The sequence below is a fragment of the Pogona vitticeps genome, chromosome 5 (assembly GCF_051106095.1).
Source record: "Pogona vitticeps strain Pit_001003342236 chromosome 5, PviZW2.1, whole genome shotgun sequence".
Lineage (NCBI taxonomy): Eukaryota > Metazoa > Chordata > Lepidosauria > Squamata > Agamidae > Pogona > Pogona vitticeps.
In genome coordinates, this window is record NC_135787.1 from 10,379,569 (window position 1) to 10,399,654 (window position 20,086).

General features: G+C 40.3%; 1 protein-coding gene across 8 annotated transcripts in view; it reads left to right on the plus strand.

Moving 5' to 3' along the window:
- The window catches only part of BMP2K (BMP2 inducible kinase), a 71,413-nt gene that overhangs the window by 39,717 nt on the left and 11,610 nt on the right, over positions 1-20,086 (plus strand). The window contains exons 10-16 of one of the 8 annotated variants that reach the window (XM_020813931.3): positions 2,477-2,634; positions 3,603-3,781; positions 10,924-11,022; positions 11,712-11,893; positions 12,366-12,523; positions 16,901-17,014; positions 18,926-19,411. In XM_020813931.3, coding sequence (XP_020669590.3) covers positions 2,477-2,634; positions 3,603-3,781; positions 10,924-11,022; positions 11,712-11,893; positions 12,366-12,523; positions 16,901-17,014; positions 18,926-19,044 — 1,009 coding nt within the window. In that variant the 3' untranslated portion in view covers positions 19,045-19,411. Of the gene's footprint in view, positions 1-2,476; positions 2,635-3,602; positions 3,782-10,923; positions 11,023-11,711; positions 11,894-12,365; positions 12,524-12,871; positions 13,064-16,900; positions 17,015-18,925; positions 19,412-20,086 lie in introns of those variants that run through there. The other 7 variants (XM_078394490.1, XM_020813929.3, XM_020813928.3 and 4 more) reach the window with 7 other exon arrangements.

The window sequence follows — 20,086 nt, forward strand, 5'->3', positions numbered from 1 at the left end:
TTGGTGCATAAACTTGGATTACTGTGATGTTGAAAGGTCTGCCTTGGATTCGTATTGACATCATTCTATCATTTTTTAGATTGTATCCCATTACAGCTTTTCCCACTCTTTTGTTGACTATGAGGGCTACTCCATTTCTTCTACGGGATTCTTGCCCACAATAGTAGATATGATAATCGTATGAATTGAATTTGCCCATTCCCATCCATTTTAGTTCACTGACCCCCAGGATGTCAATGTTTATTCTTGTCCTCTCCTGTTTGACAACATCCAGCTGATCAAGGTTCGTAGATCTTACATTCCAGGTTCCTATGCAGTATTCTTTGCACCATCGGACTTTCCTTTCACTTCCAGGCGCATCCGCAGCTGAGTGTCCTTTCGGCTTTGGCCCAACCACTTCATTAGCTCTGGAGCTACTTGTATTTGTCCTCCGCTCTTCCTCAGTAGCATGTTGGACGCCTTCTGACCTGAGAAGCTCATCTTCCAGAGTGATCTCTTTTAGCCTTTTGTTTCTGTTCGTGGAGTTTTCTTGGCAAAGATACTGGAGTGGCTTGCCAGTTCCTCCTCCAGGTGGATCACATTTAGTCATAACTCTCCACTATGACCTGTCTGTCTTGGGTGTCCTTGCATAGCATGGCCCATAGCTTCTCTGAATTACTCAAGCCCCTTCGCCACGACAGGGCAGGAATCTATGAAGGGGCACATGAGTGTAGATTTGTGTATTCAGCAAATTTTACAAATACAATATGAATGTGGTGAAAGGCATGTATATTAAGATGATAGTTTTTGCTGCTTTCGGAAAGAATGTTGTACATGCCCCCTCTTGTGGTGGTTGTGCATAGTGAGAGATTATGAAATTGAATAAAGTATTTCTTAAACAGAAAAAGAAATACAAGGTGTACTTTTATAAATATGATTGTGCATTTTAAATTAACTTGAATTATTCTCAAAGGTTATTAGATTGCAAATACGTTTGTTTTTTTAAAATGAAGCTTGGAATTCTATTTTATAAAGGAAGTTGCTGGCATTTGCTATTAATTTTGGAATTAAACCGCCTCCTTGTTATTCTTTGTTTTAATGTTACATTATGGACACATTGGGCAAAATTCTGTTGGTGCAGTTATACCAACATAAAATGGATGAGGATACTGAAATAATTAACTTAAAATAATTGAAAGTTTTCTGTATCCACATTTCAAGTCTTGAGGATTCCCTTTGCCCTAGGGAAGCCTTTGGAGCCTTAGGTTACCGGGGCATGTGACAGGAAACAAAATCACTGCTGGAACACCAGTTCAGGAGACATCATGAACTCAGTGGCAGCAATCTGGCAGCAATTTTTGACTATAAAAGGGCCCCTGCTCCTCCCGAGGTCAAAGGCTCTCTCAGGGTAAAAAAGGAGCCTTAGGGAGCCTTAGATCCTGAAATGGGGGCACAGGAAGCTTTTAACTAAATTTAGTGAATTATTTCCTGTGCCCTGTTCTGGCTTATGCTGGAATCACTATGTCAACAAGAATTTGCCTATCATTTTAAAGTTAATTTGCATTTTTTTTAAAAAAATCACCTTTGAACATATAAAAGCTTCCTAAACCCTCAGTATCATTACTGAGACATTATTTATAACATGTTATTTCTGTGATTAAAAAAAAAAAGGTAAACTTTGGTGGAAGATCGGTAGAGTATTCTCTTCCAGCCTTTCTCTGTTTCTTATCCACTAGTCTGTAATATTTTTTTAGACATGCAGGAAGTTCTCTGACTATGACTTTTGAATACAAATAAAGCATGTTGGCGGCAGAGGGTGGGAATGTACCTTCCATCATCAGTTCTTTTGCTTTTTAGGTTGGACATAGAGACATGAGCGTCCAGTGTGGAACTGCTTTGGATTGCTGAGAGAAGCATTCTGCCTGTCTCTCAGTCTGTTTATTTTATATTATTTATATGTGGTCTTTCTCCCCATAGGGACCCCCAATATCTAAAACTATACAACAGTCAACAGTTTTGAAACATTTTCCATGACTCCACTGGTGGTCTAAGGGGGATTCCCCAACATAGGAATGGCATAGAAATGCCGTGAGCTGCTGGAGGAGGGGCTGACTATCATGTTCCTTTCCAGCATAAAAAAACGTAGTTCCCCTTCCAATACAGTTACTTGGGTGAAATTCCTGGGTCGTTATGGCAGATGCCCCAGGAACCAGTTGAGTCCTTGCACTGATGGAAGATCCATTGCTGGATCTCAGAGCAGGCAATTTATTTCTTACTCATGTAGTGCTTGTGCTTCTCCCCTCATCCTTTTGTGATACTTGTAACTACAGTATTGGGGAAGATTTCCCAGTTGTCTGGAGCAGAACGTTGTGATTTTTAGGTGGGATGGGCTTCCCTCATTAGTATAAGATGTAACTGGAAATGATTAAAAACAAGACAACTCTTTATTCTAACATTTTTTGAAATACAGACAAGGTGTCTTATCTTTTCATTCTAGAATAACAGATGCCATTGGACCAACAGAAACCTCAATAGCACCACGACAAAGACCAAAGGCTAATACAAGCACTGCCACTTCTAGTGTATTAACAATCCAGAGCTCAGCAACACCAGTCAAAGTGCCAGTCCTTGGTGATCTTAACAGTGGACAGAAAGGTAACTTCTGAAATGTACAAATTTTTAAAAAGCCATCTATGTTACACATTGAGGGAAAAATAACTTAAATGCTTTATTTTAAAGCTGCTCTTTGTGAAGGGTTTGGCAGTTGTAAATTCATGTTAATCAATGTAAAACTATTGTGAACTCTTTTAAAATACTTCATTGTTTTGCTTTCAACACAGTAGAGGGACAGTTGTCCCTATGGCGCTGTTGTGAGATGTTATTGTAGAAAATGTAAAGCACTGGTTACCAACATTTTCTTTTGTTCTGGGTAACGTGTTTGCTCACACAAATTATTGGAATGGAAAATTCTTTTTGGAGAAGTGATGTTGAATTGCAGAGAATTATATGAATATCCCACGACATGCAAGAACAACATACATCATTATTTAATAGTGACTGATCAAAATCCTGTTGCGCAGCATAATAGATCACACTATAGTAGGCCCATTGAATCAATAGTGATTTAGTGAGTCCATTGCACTAAATGTTCTACTGATGGGCCTACTTTAAGTGTGACTTTTAAAATAAGTCAGAGTTAAGAGTAGGCCCGTTTGAGAAACTGGACCGCAACAACAGAGAAAACCTACAAACTTTATACTCACTTGACTGAGGGGAGGGGACTGTCACAGTTTGAATTTTGTGAAAATGAGATGTTATTCTAAAAATGTGAAATGTAATTATACCATGGAAATTTGAACAGAAATGAACTGCCTGGTAGAGGTTACTTCGGAACCAAGAGACATAACCTTGAAAATAGGAAAAAAAACAGGGAGAAGTAACAGTTTAAGCACCAATATACTGAATGTCCATTAGAACAGGGGTTCCCAACTCCCGGTCTGTGGCCCAGTACCAGGCCGTAACCTTGGCAAGACTGGGCCATGTATGCCTCCCCATTCAGATTTTCCAGGGGACTTAGAGTGTAGAAATGCATTAAACAGACATCTACTTTAAAAATATTCTAGGAGCCTCAAAACCTGGAAATAGTCAAGAAAGTATATTGCCCCAGGGAAGTAATCCAACCCCGCAACAAAACAGAGTACTGCAACAACTACAACAAGGTGATTGGAGGCTACAACAGTTGCACCACTTACATCACCATCAGCAACAGCAGCATTTGCTTCAGGATGCATATATGCAACAGGTACCCATGCCTTTTGACTGCAGTGTAAGCTGCTCTTAAATTCACCTTTGTTATGTATGAAACTTGCATATATATTTGGTTGCAGTTGACTCATATATTGTGTTTGGAGAGTAATGTATGTGAGATGTTTAAATTAGATTATGAAGTTGCCCTGCCTGAAACATTGAATTTTATGGAAGGTCCAGATAGTGTCACATGAACCCATTTAGATTTATGCACTGTTTATTCCATTTTTTCCTCACCTTAACTAGTTGATTAAATAAAGAAACTGACACAGTGCATTTTTATAGTTCTAAGAGGTGTCTGAATGGAAGTATGCCATTTCTTGTGTTATGCTTTGTTGTTGTTTAGTCATTAAGTTGTGTCCGACTCTTCGTGACCCCATGGACCAGAGCATGCCAGGCTCTCCTGTCTTCCACTGCCTCCCAGAGTTGGGTCAATTTTTTGGTGGTAGCTTTGGTGACACTGTCCAACCATCTCAACCATCTGATGTCCCCTTCTCCTCTTGTCTTCACACTTTTCCAACACCAGGGTCTTTTCCAGGGAGTCTTCTCAGGAGATTGCCAAAGTATTGGAGCCTCAGCTTCTCAATCTGGCCTTCCACTCAGGGTTGATTTCCTTCAGAATGAATAGGTTTGATCTCCTTGCAGTCCAGGGGACTCTCAAGAGTCTCCTCCAGCACCACAATTCAAAAGCATCAATTCTTCAGTGGTCTCTATTGTTACATACAGCACTGATGTTACCTGTCTGTCATGGGTTTGGAGGGAAAGTTCCATCCTATGGGGAGTGGAAGGCGGGACATCAGGAGGAGGGGCTGTACTGTATATATAGGTGAAGCCTGTGTGGAGAAGTTTAGACGCTGGGATGTGAAGAAGCAGCAGCTGGGAAGAAGAAGCTGGTGTGGGAGTCTGTGTGTCAGACAGGGTACTACTGTGTGTCAGAGTACCAACCTGATAGGTTCAGGTGTCTGTTAGTTAGCCAGAACTGATAGGTTCAGGGTCTGTGCTTCAAGTTAAGTGTTCTGTGTGAACCAAACTGTGTGCATGTATGAATGAGACTAAGCCACGTTACTATATCTTATTCACCTGATCGTTTTATTTTCCCTGTGTGTTGTTTTAAATAAACCTTATTCTTTTATTTGTTTGAAAATCCATCCCTGGTCTGTGTGACTTCTTATAGGGAATGGTTGGTGGCAGCTTAGTTAACGTGTGGCAGATCCCAGTAGGTCTGGGTTTGTCACATTGATTGGTGTCCAGCGTGTGGGATACGACTGGTCCAGTTGTCCAGCGGTCCAGCAAAGCCTTGGCAAGTGTGCCCAGAGCAAGGGGGGTCTAGTCAGGGACAATCTGAGAGCACGTAGGTAATCTTCTAGGTGTACCTCACGGGGGGGGTGCACTAGTAGAAGAACGTGTAACCTCAGATTGGGGACTAGATTAGGGTGCTCTGAGGCAGCCTGTTTTGGCGGGAAAAAGCTGAGGCAAAACTGTGAAATAGAAGTGATTTAGCCTGCCTGCTGAGAGGCCCAGCAGAGGGGGGTGGACTCCGGCTCGCAACTGTTGCAAGTTAGTGCTGAAAGGACAGCAGCAATCTATAGGGAAAGCTGGTTCTGAGGCAAAAGAAAAAAAAAAGTGGTCGTTTTATTTTGAGGCTTGACTTTTTAAAGCAGCCTGTTCTGGGGGGGGGATTATGCCCTTGACTCGAAGCCAAATGGCAGAAATGGGTGAAGTGAAAGACCCCCAGGTAGACCAAGGTTCTGAGGATGAATTTGGCTCAGTGCAAGGTGACAGCACAGGAGAGCAGAACCCAGAACTCAGAAAGATACTCCTAGCCCAACAGCATGAACTGAGGGTGAGGGAAATGGAGGAAAGATTAGAGAGAGAAAGAAGGCAATTTGAGATTGAGAGAATGGAAAGAGCAGAAAGATTGGAGAGAGAGAAAATGGCGTTTGAGTTAAGGAAATTGGAACTGATGAATCAGAACAATAATAATAATAGGGATTCTGAGGGAGGCCAATTGTCTAAAGCTGACCTGAAGAAATTCCCTGTGTACCACAAGGGAGATTGTCCTGAGGTGTTCTTTTCCCTAGTGGAAAGAGCGTTTGTGGACTTCTCAGTAAGGGAAACTGAGAAGATGACCATCATGCGATCTTTAATCAGTGGCAGCCTGGCAGAAGTCTATGCCGAGATGCCACAGGAACTGATGAGAGATTTAGCAGTTTAAAAAACTGGTGTTTGCAAGACATGGGATAAATGCGGAACAGCTGAGGCAAAGATTCAGGTCCCTCACAAAGAAACCAGAGCAGACTTTTACCCAAGTGGGGGCTCAATTGGTGAGGCTGCTTGAGAAATGGCTATCTCAGGAGGGGACAGAGACCTTTCAGCAGCTCAAAGACTTGATAGCGCTGGAACAGTTCTATTCAGTCCTGCATGGGGAACTGAAATTCCAGGTGAGGGAAAGGAAACCAAAATCTGTGGCAGAAGCAGCCGAGATCGCAGATTTTATTTCCCAAATAAGAAAGCCCTTGGGTGAGGGGAAATCTGTAGGTAAACCCAAAGAAACCTACAGCAAGTACTCTCAGGGACCAGGGAAAAGCCAGCAAGGGGGAGGGGCCCATGGTGAAGGGAAGCCCTCAGACATGAAACTAAGACCTCAGATTTTGGAGGGAAAACCAAAACAAGATGAGAAAGACTCAAAATACACCAGAAAATGTTATTTCTGTCAGGGAAAGGGCCATCTAATCTCAGAGTGTGAGAAATTAAAGCAGCTAAAAGGAATGGTGCCTCAGGATTTGAGTGGAACCAAGCCAAAGGCTGTGTTCTGTGTCCAGAAAGAGCAAGGCTCATTGTCACTGAGGGAGCCTGTTGCCATGGCTACTCAATCTGGAACAGCTACATCTGCTGATCAGGCTGAGGAAAATGGTCCTCTTGTAGAGGTCAGGCGCTGCCTGCTGGTGAGAACGGATTCTCAGTTGTTTGAGACAGCAGGGGTGGACGTAGGAATACTTAACCGTCAGTATCGGGGGCCACGGGACACTTGTTCCCAGGTGACCCTGTGCCATCCAGATATTATTCCTAGGGAGTATGTAATCCCAAATGAGAGCATGAAGGTGGCAGGGATTGAGGGGCAGGTGATCTCTCTGCCAGTCGCGGAGGTACCTGTCAACTTTCAAGGCTGGAGGGGAGTTTGGCGGCTAGCGATTTCATCGACTCTGCCAGCAGCCGTGCTCGTGGGAAATGACCTGGCTGAACATGTGAAACGGGTGCTAGTGATTACACGCTCACAAGCCACCACGGGGACAGTTCAGGGGGGTAATGATGAGCCAGAGACGGAAGCAGGTGGGGGGAGTTCAGAAGCTGTGGTGGAAACCTTAACCACAGACAGCAGGTTTGGACAAGAGCAAAAGGCAGACGCCACTCTCCAAAAGTGTTTTGAACAGGTGACTGACGCCCAGCTAACACCTGAAACCCCAGTGAGATTTCTGGAGAAAAAGGGGATTTTGTATAGAGAGACCCTGAGGAATATCTCAAAAGGGGGAGATGGGATCAGAAGTCAGCTGGTGGTACCTGAAAAGTATCGCCCCATGATCTTACAAAGGGGGCACTCTGACATGTTTGCTGCACACTTAGGGGTGAACAAAACACAGCAGAGAATCACACAGAATTTTTACTGGCCTGACATAGGGAAGCAGATCAGGGAGTTCTGTAAACAATGTGATGTGTGTCAAAGGCAGGGGAATAGCCGCGACAGGACCAAAGCAAAGTTGTGCCCTTTGCCTGTGATTGACACTCCGTTCAAATGCATAGGGGTGGATATTGTGGGACCTTTGCCCAAGGCCACAAAGAGGGGGAACAGGTTCATTCTCACCATTGTGGACCATGCCACGAGGTACCCTGAAGCCATACCCTTGACTAACATTGAAACTAACACAGTGGCAGATGCCTTGGTGGGGTATATGTCCAGGATGGGATTTGCCTCAGAAATAATCACAGATTTGGGAGCATCATTTACATCAAAGCTCATGAAACGCTTATGGCAAATCTGTGGAATTAAGCACAAGGAAACCACTGCCTATCATCCTGAAAGTAATGGGTTAACTGAGAAGTTCAATGGGACTCTAATGCGCATGATTAGGGCTTACTTGGCAGAGAATCCAAACAATTGGGACCAGAAGCTGCAATCCCTTTTGTTTGCTTATCGATCAGTGCCACAAGCCAGTACCGGGTTCAGTCCATTTGAACTTTTATTTGGGAGAAGGGTGAAAGGGCCCCTTGATTTGATCAAACAAAATTGGGAGCAGATCACCCAGGATGACCCACAAGACGTTGTGACATACATAGACTCTTTAAGGAAAGACCTAAAGAGAAACCTAGAGCTAGCAGCAGAGACCCTGCAAGCTCAAAAGGTCAGAAAGAAAGCTTGGGATGACCAGGAAGGCAGGGAGAGGCACTTTAACCCAGGGGAGGAAGTGCTGTGGCCTAGGCCCTGCAAAGAGAACAAACTGCAGCTGGGTAACCCAGAAATAAAATACTTGGGTCACATGGTAGGGGGAGGAGTGATAAAACCCCTGGAGGCCAAAATAGAAGCTGTTCGTGATTGGCCCAGACCCAACACCAAGAAAAAAGTCAAATCATTTCTTGGGTTGGTGGGCTACTACAGAAAGTTCATCCCGAGGTTTAGCGAGATTGCGGCTCCGCTGACCGATCTGACGAGGAAGAAGGCTGATGACCGCATCCCGTGGACCAGCGACTGTGAGGAGGCGTTCCAGAGGTTGAAGCAGGCGCTCATCAACTATCCAGTGCTGCGGGCTCCAGACTTCGACCGGGAGTTCATCATCTACACCGATGCGTCTAACAGCGGGGTAGGAGCAGTTCTGTGCCAGGAGGATGAGAATGGTGACCAGCATCCAGTGTCCTACCTGAGCAGGAAACTTCAAAAAGGTGAGAGACATTTGGCAACCGTGGAGAAGGAGTGTTTGGCCATAGTCTACGCGATCCAGAAGGCCAAGCCTTACATCTGGGGAAGACATTTTGTTCTGTGCACTGACCATTCACCACTGCAATGGTTAAAGACAATGAAAACCCACAATAGCAAACTTATGAGGTGGGCTTTAAACCTACAGGACTATGACTTTGAAGTGAAGGTGGTCAGAGGGTCAGTGAACTGTGTTGCTGACGCCTTGTCAAGAAGACCTGAAGATTGAAGACGGCGAAAGAACATGGACTATGTATATATTTTGATGACAAAAAGTTAAATGTACCTGTTTTTTGAACTTGGTTTGTATGAATAAAGGTAAATTGATGTAATGTATATGGTAAATGTTTAAATGCCTAATTGCTATGGTTAACTTAGAATGTAAGTATAAGTAAGTATGATATTGTATGTATAACTGTTGTTGTGTGTTTTATCCAGGTTGTTTTTTGGGAAAAAGCACCTTAGCTTTCCCCCTACAAAACAACTTATAAAGAGGGGAGGTGTTACATACAGCACTGATGTTACCTGTCTGTCATGGGTTTGGAGGGAAAGTTCCATCCTATGGGGAGTGGAAGGCGGGACATCAGGAGGAGGGGCTGTACTGTATATATAGGTGAAGCCTGTGTGGAGAAGTTTAGACGCTGGGATGTGAAGAAGCAGCAGCTGGGAAGAAGAAGCTGGTGTGGGAGTCTGTGTGTCAGACAGGGTACTACTGTGTGTCAGAGTACCAACCTGATAGGTTCAGGTGTCTGTTAGTTAGCCAGAACTGATAGGTTCAGGGTCTGTGCTTCAAGTTAAGGGTTCTGTGTGAACCAAACTGTGTGTATGTATGAGTGAAACTAAGCCACGTTACTATATCTTATGCACCTGATCATTTTATTTTCCCTGTGTGTTGTTTTAAATAAACCTTATTCTTTTATTTGTTTGAAAATCCATCCCTGGTCTGTGTGACTTCTTAAAGGGAATGGTTGGTGGCAGCTTAGTTAACGTGTGGCAGATCCCAGTAGGTCTGGGTTTGTCACATCTATATCTTCCCCTTCTGCCAGGAGGCGATAGGACCAGTGGCCATGATCTGAGTGTTTTGTGGTGTTTTTTTTTTTATGTTGAGCTTCAGACCATTTTTGGCACTCTCCTCTTTCACCCTCATTAAGAGGTTTTTTAATTCCTCCTCACTTTCTGCCATCAGAGTGGTATCATCTGCATATCTGAGGTTATTAATATTTCTTTCGGCAATCTTCTGGCTTGGGATTCATCCAGTCCTGCCTTACGCATGATGCATTGTGCATATAAGTTAAATAAGTTGGTTGACACTATACAGCCTTGTTGTACCCCTCTCCCAATTTTGAACCAATCAGTTGTTCCATATCCATTCTAACTGTTGCTTCCTGTCTCACATATAGATTTCTCAGGAGAATGTTATACTTACCTAGATGATAAGGAGCACTGAATAAAGCAAACTTGAGTCCTTTGTCACATGCTCTGTGATGGAAAACAACTGGATTGCTTTTGGTCCCTTCCTTTTTTTAATAACGCTTTACAGTTATCTCAGAATATATTATTGTTGTTATGTGTCACCAAGTCAGCTTTGACATGTAATGACCCTATGAATGAGCAAGCTCCAAAATGTACTGTCCTCAGTAGCCTTGCTCAGCTCTTGCAAATTCGAAGCAGTGGTTCTTTTTGGGAGTCAATCCATCTCATATTTGGTCTTTCTCTTTTCCTGCTGTCTTCAGCCTTTCCCAACATTGTTATCTTTTCCAGAGAAGCTTGCTTCTCATTAAGTGCTGAAAGTTGGACAGTCTCAGTTTCATAATTTTTGCCTCCAGTGATAGTTCAGGGTTGATTTGCTCTAAGACCCACTCGTTAATCTTTCTGTTAATCTAGGGCAGTGGTGTCGAACTGTGGCCCTCCAGATGTTCTTGGACTTCAACTCCCAGAAGCCTTCACCACCACCTCTGCTGGCCAGGATTTCTGGGAGTTGAAGGCCAAGAACATCTGGAGGGCCACAGTTCGACACCACTGGTCTAGGGTATCTGCAAAGCTCTCATCCAGTATTGCTTCTTGCTTCTGTTCAAATGCTGCTCAGTTTGCAAAATACACCTTTATGGTGGAGTTTCACTTTATTATGTGATGCTTATGATTTATCAAAATCTGTCTCTTTTTAAATGCAGTATCAACAAGCAGTGCAGCAACACATTCTTCAGCAGCAGCAGCTTTTGATGCACTCTGTGCAGCAACAGCAACCTTCTTCATCCCCATATCCTGTCATGGTAAGTGAGCTTTGGTTATAGATTTATTCTTCCTAAGTGTGTTTTAATGATAAACATAATGTCAAAAAGATAAAAGGGCAGTAGTTTGTTGGTTATTTTAATAAAGTTTAAACCATCTGTGTTTGTAGTTCATTTTCTTAGCTTGATTTTACTCATTGCTTTTTAGTTTTGACATTTTAACAGAATAATTGGTGCATACTGCAGTGAAGGAAGAAATGAGGGAGGATGGGATTTTATTTATTGTACTCATTCATTCTGAGTTCAACATTACTTTCTGGAACCAAAAAAGGAGTCTGTTCACTAGTCAGATGAATTAGGCTTTTTCCTCTGTGATTTGTGCTGAATGGATTGAAATATTTTTCAGTGTGTAACTTACTTAGTGAAGATGATTTTATAATGCAGAAATTGAATGGTTAGTATAATATGCAATTAAGTGGGTGGCCAATGCATTATTTAACTGTGTTGCAGTTCTTCATTGGCCTCGTCAGTCTCTCAACTAATTTTATTGACATGTGTAGTAAGTATAGTTTAGTGCTTAGATGTACACACACTTCTGTGTTGCAGTTGTCTGAGTACTGTAATGGATGTTAAAGAGTTCAGTTTTTGAATAAGGTGAAATTCAGCAAATTATGAAACATTTATATGAGGTAAAATTCAACAAGGTTGACATTTTCCTCTTTTTGTTTGAGATGCAGCAGTACCAACAAGCTCTTCTACAGCAGCAAGTCCTTCCGAAGCAGTTACCCCCGCAGAAACATTCTCCTGAATTCCTTGCCTCTCCCCAGGAGTTTTCACCAGCCTTAATGTCTCATTCTAAGTCCTTTCCAGCTCATGTCGGTGCAGCTCTGGACACTCCTTATTCGACAAATAGGCAAGCATCGTCAATTGATGTAATAGTAATAGTTGCAGAGATAGGCTTGACAGCTGTGCTTCCCCAACTTAAGGCCACTCTGATTGCTCTGGGGCATCCTGGTTAAACATTGTACCAAGCAACAGAGAGTCGTATTGCATTTTAAAGGTAAACACATCTATTGGAGAATGACCTTTCTTTAAATGTATGGAGTACTTGCACAGTATATATGTTTCAAGTGAGATTGTAGACATAGGAGGTCAGAGACCAATTAAATGCTGAAGGTACTGACAAGTAAGCATTATATTATTAATACTGTCTAATGTAATTGTTATTTGTCAGTACTTTCTCTTAAGTAAAGTTCTTCCTAATGTTTTCTCACAACCACAGATGATCAGATTAATCATCTCATTTGGCCAACATTGTTCTTTATTCACTGTATTTTAATTATGCATAATGTCATTTTAAGTCATTTTCCCTATAATTTTTACAGGTCATCTTCCTCTGATGCAGAGTCTGTTCCCAGCTATCCAAAACAAAACATCAATAACCCTCCTGACATGTCTGGCTGGAATCCCTTTGGAGAAGACAATTTCTCCAAGCTAACAGAAGAGGAGCTGTTGGACAGGGAGTTTGACCTCCTGAGATCAAGTAAGGGACACTTGAAGGCTTATTTTGCTTCACAATAAATAAGAGCTCTTTAGGTACAGCCAGCAATGCCAAAGACAGTTCTGTTCAAGGGCAACACAGTCTGTTGTAGAGAAAACTCTTTCTAAGCATTTGAGGGCAGAACGAGGCCCTCTGTGTGTCTTGTGCTTCTTTCACAAAAGTGTGTGCAATAGAAACATAATTGCTTAGCATTTATAGAACCACAGAAAATACCAAGGTTATCACCTGAATACTTACTTTCTTGAGTGCCAGATGCAAAATGAAGAAAAATAACAGGATGCTTAATAATAGAGAATAGCAGTCAGCTGTTTTCATTACTTCACCTTGCAGATTTGCTCCCTTGCACACCAGAACAGGAGAGTCCGTGGGTCTGGAATGCCTTTTGAAAATGCCTGAAAGAGAATAAATGACCTTAGTACATTATGTTAATGTTTTGTAATGTCTTTTCAGTGGCTTAATGTTAAAGGCTGCTTTATTGTTCTGAAACAACTATAGTTGAATAAACTCACTTCAAGTCAAAAAGCCAGTGTGTTTACTTGAAATCACTTGCTGTTCCTCTTTTCTTTGTATGTAATTTTTATAGAAACAAATTGCAGAGGAAGATACACAATGTGGGAGAAATAAAATAGGCTTTGAATTTTGCAGAAACAGATCTCAACCCAAGTAAATGACACTTGTGGTTGGTGAAACTATGTATTTCTGGTATCATAATATGAAAGTAATATTATTTTTAAAGATTCAGTGGGCTCAGTTCAGGTGCAGTAACCTGTGCAAAAGTCTTGGGACTCCATGCTTTCCTTTCGCCTCTGTGTGGGAGGAGAGGAGATATTAACTGGGCTTTGGTTGTAGAAAACAATTGACTTAATTGTGGGCAAAATAATTAGTGGAATTTTTCCATCAATGTAGTGTTTTCCACATAAAGGAGAAGCACCCAAAATTGGAAGGATGTTTTCCTGGGAAAAATGAATCTTGTATAAGAACAAAACGTACATTCTGTGAGCTGTAGTTCTGATTACTAGCTTTGATATGGATTTTGGGAACTTAATTGGGGATGTTTAAAATTTGCATTAAAGTGAAATGAATATATTGCATGTTTTCAGTGTTAGATAAGTTTGAAAAAACACATATTTCTATTGTCAGCTGCCTCATTTTACCTTGCTTTTACATCTCTGGCTTTATTTATGCTCTTTAAGAAATTTAACTAAATTCACACTGCATCTGAACAAAAGGCCTTAGGTTCATGAACACTTAATGCGGGTTAAAATGTGGAAGTCTTTAAGATGCTGCAAGATTCTTTGTTTTAACAGAATTCAAGTATCCTAAAGAGTATTAACAGGAGGTGTGGAAACTCCAATCTTAAAAGAATGTATCTAGTTGTACTTGATGTACCTGAATATTTATTAGATAAAAAAGAACAAATTGCAAAATGGTTTTCATTTTAAAAATCCAAAAAATAGCTTTTTATGCCTTGACAGAATTAATGGATGGCTTTAGAGAATAACATCAGTATAGAAAATTCATCTAAGAATCATATCTGAAACTTTTAGCTGTTTGCTCTATGCACTTCATGGTTACTAACTTACTCCATATTGTCAATATTGTATAGATCAAAGGGAATCTAAGGTGTTTTGCAAAAGAACTAGGAGACAAAAGAGGGGACTCTGATCAGATAAATTTGGATGACAAGGCAGAATGTTTATTGTTGATACTTTTGGGTTAGTTTGACAGGGATTTTTTAAATGTGTGTACTATGTAACTTTAATAGCAAAGTTCTGCATTTAGTTCCAAGTTCTGTGTGGCCCCAGTGTTAGGTTTGCTCCCTATCTGTTTAATACAGCACTTCACATATCCTCAAATGTTTTCCATTGTGTGCTGAGAATTTTCTTGTCAGATGAGAAGCCTTTGCATCTGTAGCACTTGTTCTGTACAAGACATGAACAGCATGTTGAAAGCTCTGTATTTATAATAAGATATTTACTAAATTTATAAGATATATACAGCAAAAGCAAAATAACTGGCCCTCCCATTGGCAGGCTTTCTTTTACTTGAGTAGTCCACTGATTGTGAAATTTGGCACATGAAATACAGTCTGTAGGTGCAGACTGTATTCACATGCAGTCTGCACCTGCATTCATGGGCATTTAAAATAGGCCTGATAGAAAAATTAAATGTCCTATATAGAACCAGGAGCAAGTTCTAGTAAATGTATAGAGCAGTGTCTAGTAATAATGTTGTAGAGCAATGTCATTATCATTGGTAGTAAACTGGGAAAACTCCAGTTTTATTTTTCACTACTTCTGTTTTGTTCCTTACATTTAATTATCTAAGAGACAGAAGAAAAACAGCTGCATGTTTTGTTGCAGTGTGATGAATGACTTCATTGATTTGCTTCTATAAGAAATATTTTTTCTTGCATCCAGGAAAAAAGTCTGAAGAAGTCATTAGTAGGGCTAACCTGGAATGGGTACTACATGAATATTTTTATTACTCTTAGAACTTTCTATATTTAGCTTGTTTTCTTTTATCCTTTGTGATGTTTAAACTTTAAACACACACCAGTTTTTCCCTATGGATATTATAGTATTTGGGGTCTGTAGAATATGAGCCTTTGTAAACATTCTTTATTATTTACAAAGGGAAAATGGCTTTTATATAATTCATGATATAGTAAAGTATTATAGCATAAAAAACAGGCTGTGAATGTTTGATTTATTCCTCTTTGTAAGATACGTTGTGTAATGTGAGAATGATAACTACAGCCAATATACACAATAATTTGTATTCTATTCCTGTATGGAAGATCAATGTATTGAATGTTTCCCTGGCCTTTTTTTTGTGGGGAAAAAAAATAAAACTTAGAAAACACAAGCATGGCATTGCTTTTCCAAAACAATATGTTCACTTATACAAAGTCTTGCATAAGAATTTTTTTTCTCATGCACTGTGGTTAAGAAAAGTTACAGAACTTATTGTCTAAGTTGTATTGTCCCTTAACAATGTGTATATTAATTAAAATATTCACACCTTCCTCATCCCTGTATGCTAGTCTGTGAATATTTAACATGTGTAATTCAAGCAGCAAATCAAATTCCTGTGCTAACTAGTTGGCTCTGTGCAATTGAGGCAACTACAGACAAAAGAGCTATGCAATTCTAGGGTTGCTATTTAAAATGTTGATATTGTTACTGTTTTAACAATTTATTTTGGTGTGAGAGCTTTAAAACTAATTTTTAAAGGTACTGGGTTGTGTCCTGGATTCTCATCAGTGAAACTCTTAATGATGTGTTCTTGCTAGAGGAACAGAGATGGAGGAATTAATTTTTATGGATTATTCCTTCCTTGGGAGCCATCAAAAAGTGTGGGGGATGGTAAATAAAATTTTTAAGGGAAGGAGTCAGTGAAAAGTACTCTCCCTTGTCCTTTTCTCTGCTGCTAATTTTCTTCTGCAGAAGAAAGATTTTTTTTGTTTGCAGAAGAACTCTAGATGTAACCTGGTGATGTGGATCCAGCTATCTTCAGTAGGAAAAATAAGTTTTCTATTTCACATAATCTGAAAAGTTGTTCCCAAGATCTACAATTGGAAGATGAAAGTTTGGCAGAGGTGCCTTGCAGTGTGTGGAGAATTGGGAGCCTTAGGAGTTTATTTGGGGACATGTCAGGGACTAGAGTGGTAAGGAATGAGTGAAAATTCCTGTTAACGGAACAGCCTTCTGCCCATGCATGCCAATATGATCATGACTGGGACTGAGACAGCTGGAACACAAAAAGCTGCTGTAGGCAGGCATGTCAAATTCTTGTGCCTGCATGACGTTTAATTTTGAATGGCTAACTGTCATGCATTAGAACTAATAGCATACCTGCAGCCTACTGCAAAAGGGCAAAGCCAATTGTTTTTTGGGTTTTTGTGTGTGTGTTTTTTTGGGGAAAACTTTATTCAATTAGTTTGAATACCTTACTGAGTTCTGAACACATTTTGAATGTTCACAAAGTTATCAGCTTTGACATCCTCATTGTAATAGCATGTTTTCTGTGGCTGTTCCATATCAGTACAACTAATCTTGCCTTGGGCACTTGCTGGAAGGTGGGCAGTTTCTGGAAAGGGGATTGTGATCTGCTGTCTGGCCAGACTAAATCGCTGGGTATGGGAATATTGGTCTTGAGTTTGCTTTTATGGTCCGTCTGTCTGTTTCTGTAAGTCTTGTTTTAGTTGAGCTTGTAGGAAGAAAGTTGGGTAATATTACTGTGTCTATGACCTCTTTAAGGAACAGGCAATAGACAAACTAAGAATATTTTTAATGGGCATAAATAGCTGCCATTTTTATTTTACTTTTTTGTTTTGTTTCATTTTTATTTTTGCAGATAGGCTCGTGGAGAGGAGAACATCCTCAGATAAGATTGTGGAGCCACATTCTGCTCCACAGAACCATCCTCCAGAAGATCCCTTTGGTTCTGTACCTTTCATTTCTCACCCAGGCAAGTTACATAATGTAACATCACTTCTTCTCAAAAAATATAAGTTGATAGAAAAGCAATGGGGCTAATTAAATAGCACAGATTCTTTCTTGAAGTCAAGCTTTCCAGAGAACTAAATTAATTCATTTCTTTAATCCAGTCTAAGTCAAGATTTTTTTTTCATTCCTGAGACCTAACATTTGCCATCTGATACTGAATTTCCAAAGACTTCCTTCCTCTGGTTAGCCTACTAAACAGAATTAATTATATTGTGTTAGTCCTTATATGGTGTTTATATGTGTTCTTTTTTTGCTACACTCTGTGTATTCAATGTCTGATAGTTATATAAACTCTCAGAATGAATTGTTTTAGTTATTTGTGTCTCCTAAGAACCTATTTGAAAGTCAGAGATGGGAGACATCCTGTGAATTAATACCTACATGTTCTTAAGAGTTTAAACTTCATAGACTCTCTTCCATATTTGTTTGGATTTCAGAATTAATAGTGTCTGAGTATTTACTGTATCTTAGCTGCAAAGGGTTCTCTTCATCTGAAGTTAGTTGTGCCACTAAATTGTCATTAATGTTTTGTTTTAACAAACTAGTTTTTGTTGTCTTTCCCCTCCTATTTAGCATGGACTTTTCCTTTCTTTCCAGATGTTCAGTTGCATTAAATATTTTTATTTATTTATTTTATTATTCGATTTTTATTCCGCCTTTCTAGACTGCATCTACTCAGGGTGGTTCACATCAGAATCATACATAAAAACAGTTAAAACAATAATTTAAATTGACAATATTAATGTTAATCAAGATGGAAAAGTAAAGAAACGGCCAAGCAGAAGAAGTAAAGAAAAGGCCAAATCAAGTAGTGGTAGGAGGGAAGGCCTGTCTAAAGAGCCAAGTCTTTAATTGGCTCTTAAAAACACCCAGCGAGGGAGCCAGGCGGATTTCCGTTGGTAGAGTATTCCACAACTGAGGGGCCACTGCTGAGAAGGCCCGATTTCTTGTTCTTTCTTTTTGGACCTCTCTCAGTGTTAGGCCCCTCAGTTGTCTTTCCTGGCTATAGCGAGTGACTTGAATAGATCTAGGTGGGAGAAGGCGTTCTGCTAGGTATCGAGGTCCTAAACTGTTTAGGGCTTTGTATGTCATCATTAACACTTTGAAATCAATGCAGAAGCGAATGGGCAGTCAATGCAAGGCAGCCAGAATGTGAGAGATACGGTGATATTTTCTTGTTCCAGTAAGTAGTCTGGCTGCCGCATTCTGTACTATTTGAAGCTTCCGCATCAGTCTCAAAGGTAGCCCCACATAGAGCGCATTACAGTGGTCTGATCTCGAAATAGTCCTCTCCCTCAACTGATTCGCCTTCCTTATATCCCATTCCATTTTGTCCTTTTGCTTTCTTTGGAATACTGCTTTTGGCCTTTAGATTTCTTCTTTCATTTGTGTAGACTTTTGCAGGAGTCCTAAAGTTGTCCACTCTGTTTACTTCCAGCCTTTTCCTGTGTCCCCTAGAAGTTAAAGAAGGGTTGACTTGTCCTTATTGTACTGAAAGCATTAAGCTGTGTACTTTCATGTATGCTTGTTGTCTGTGCCAAGCAGTTGCAGTTTCACTATAATTCAGCCTTGTTTTCCTGTCCTCCTTGTCACTACTAGTAGTGTACCATGTATGCTGCATGTATGCTGCATATATGCAATGACATAGATTATTAATCTTTACAAATTAGGCAGTTCTACTTTAATTATTTCATATCATGTATACCTTTGCTAATTTATAGAAACCCAATTTTAGCTCTCTAAAAATTGTTTTGAGTTACATACCTATATATAATGTAATGAGAATTGAATGGAGAAATGAATATACCAGGAAGGGCATATTATAGGAATAGATATTTGTTATATTATTATTTCTTCTATTTTTGCTTTCCAGACACTAAAAGTGGCGTACATCAGCTAAAACAAATTATAGGCCATGACGTCAGGTCAGGCCAGGCAGGAAGGAATTGGAAATGGAGAGAAAAGGTAGAAGGCGATCAGTTTGCTAAATAGTGAGTGACAGATAGACATTTATAGTCAGTTATGATCTTCCTATCCTGATGGTCTTGCACCGCTAGAGGTGCTGTAAATAACTTAGCAAATGTTAGTATTCTGTCCATCCGTGTGCTCAGCCCTGGAAGTTCAAAGGCAACTGATAGGTGAACGCAGAATCCCTGCATCTGGCAATACATGCAGCCAGGGTAGTGTTCCCCACTGTTGTGATGTCTTTCCTGGAAAGAAGGAGTGCAGCGTCACAGTGTTTCTTGGGTGGAGCATTGCAAGAGCCAGAGCATGTGTCAGCTGCAGTTTATATAACTTTTAAAATAGCTAAGATGAAATTTCATGTATCACAATAAACAACGTAAGTTATATTGCTCAATTGTATCTTATAGTAATTTCTTCTCTTTAGTTTACCAAAAATGTACATGTTCCTGTTCTGTTTTGAGCTATAAGTGTTTTTCAACCTATTATTATCAGTTTGATTTCTCTTAAGAAGAATGTCTGAAGAAATTAATTTACGTACTATAATGTGAACCTGTGGGACTATTTCCACATTTAAAAGTAAATATTTTGCCCCTTTTGGGCTCCAGAGGACCCCACATAGTTTGTATAAAATCAATAAACACAATAAACACAAGATAGCCAGGCTTACAATTTGGAAGATATATCACACAATAAAAGAAGGACAAGGAGGGAAGGGGAAGCAATCAAATACAGACACCAGGTTTCTTTGTTTGTTTTTGTGTGTGTGTGTGTGTGTGTGTGTGTGTGTGTGTGTGGTTTTTTGACCATCTAGAGTGGGATCACTATGAGAAAAAGCAGCCAAATAGAGCAGGTCTTTTCCTTTCTTTTTGTTGCTATCTTATGGAGTGCCTGATGCTAATTTATAGTTGATGGGAAGAGAAAAGCCTGATGGAGCTGGTGTGGGGGAGGGAATACCTAGCCAGAATGTCCAGGAACTCTCCTGTCATCCTTCTCTCCTCTGAGGTTTTCTTAGTAAGTGCCTTCACAATACTTATGCATTTTCTGCCCTCAGCTTATTTCCATTTAAAGG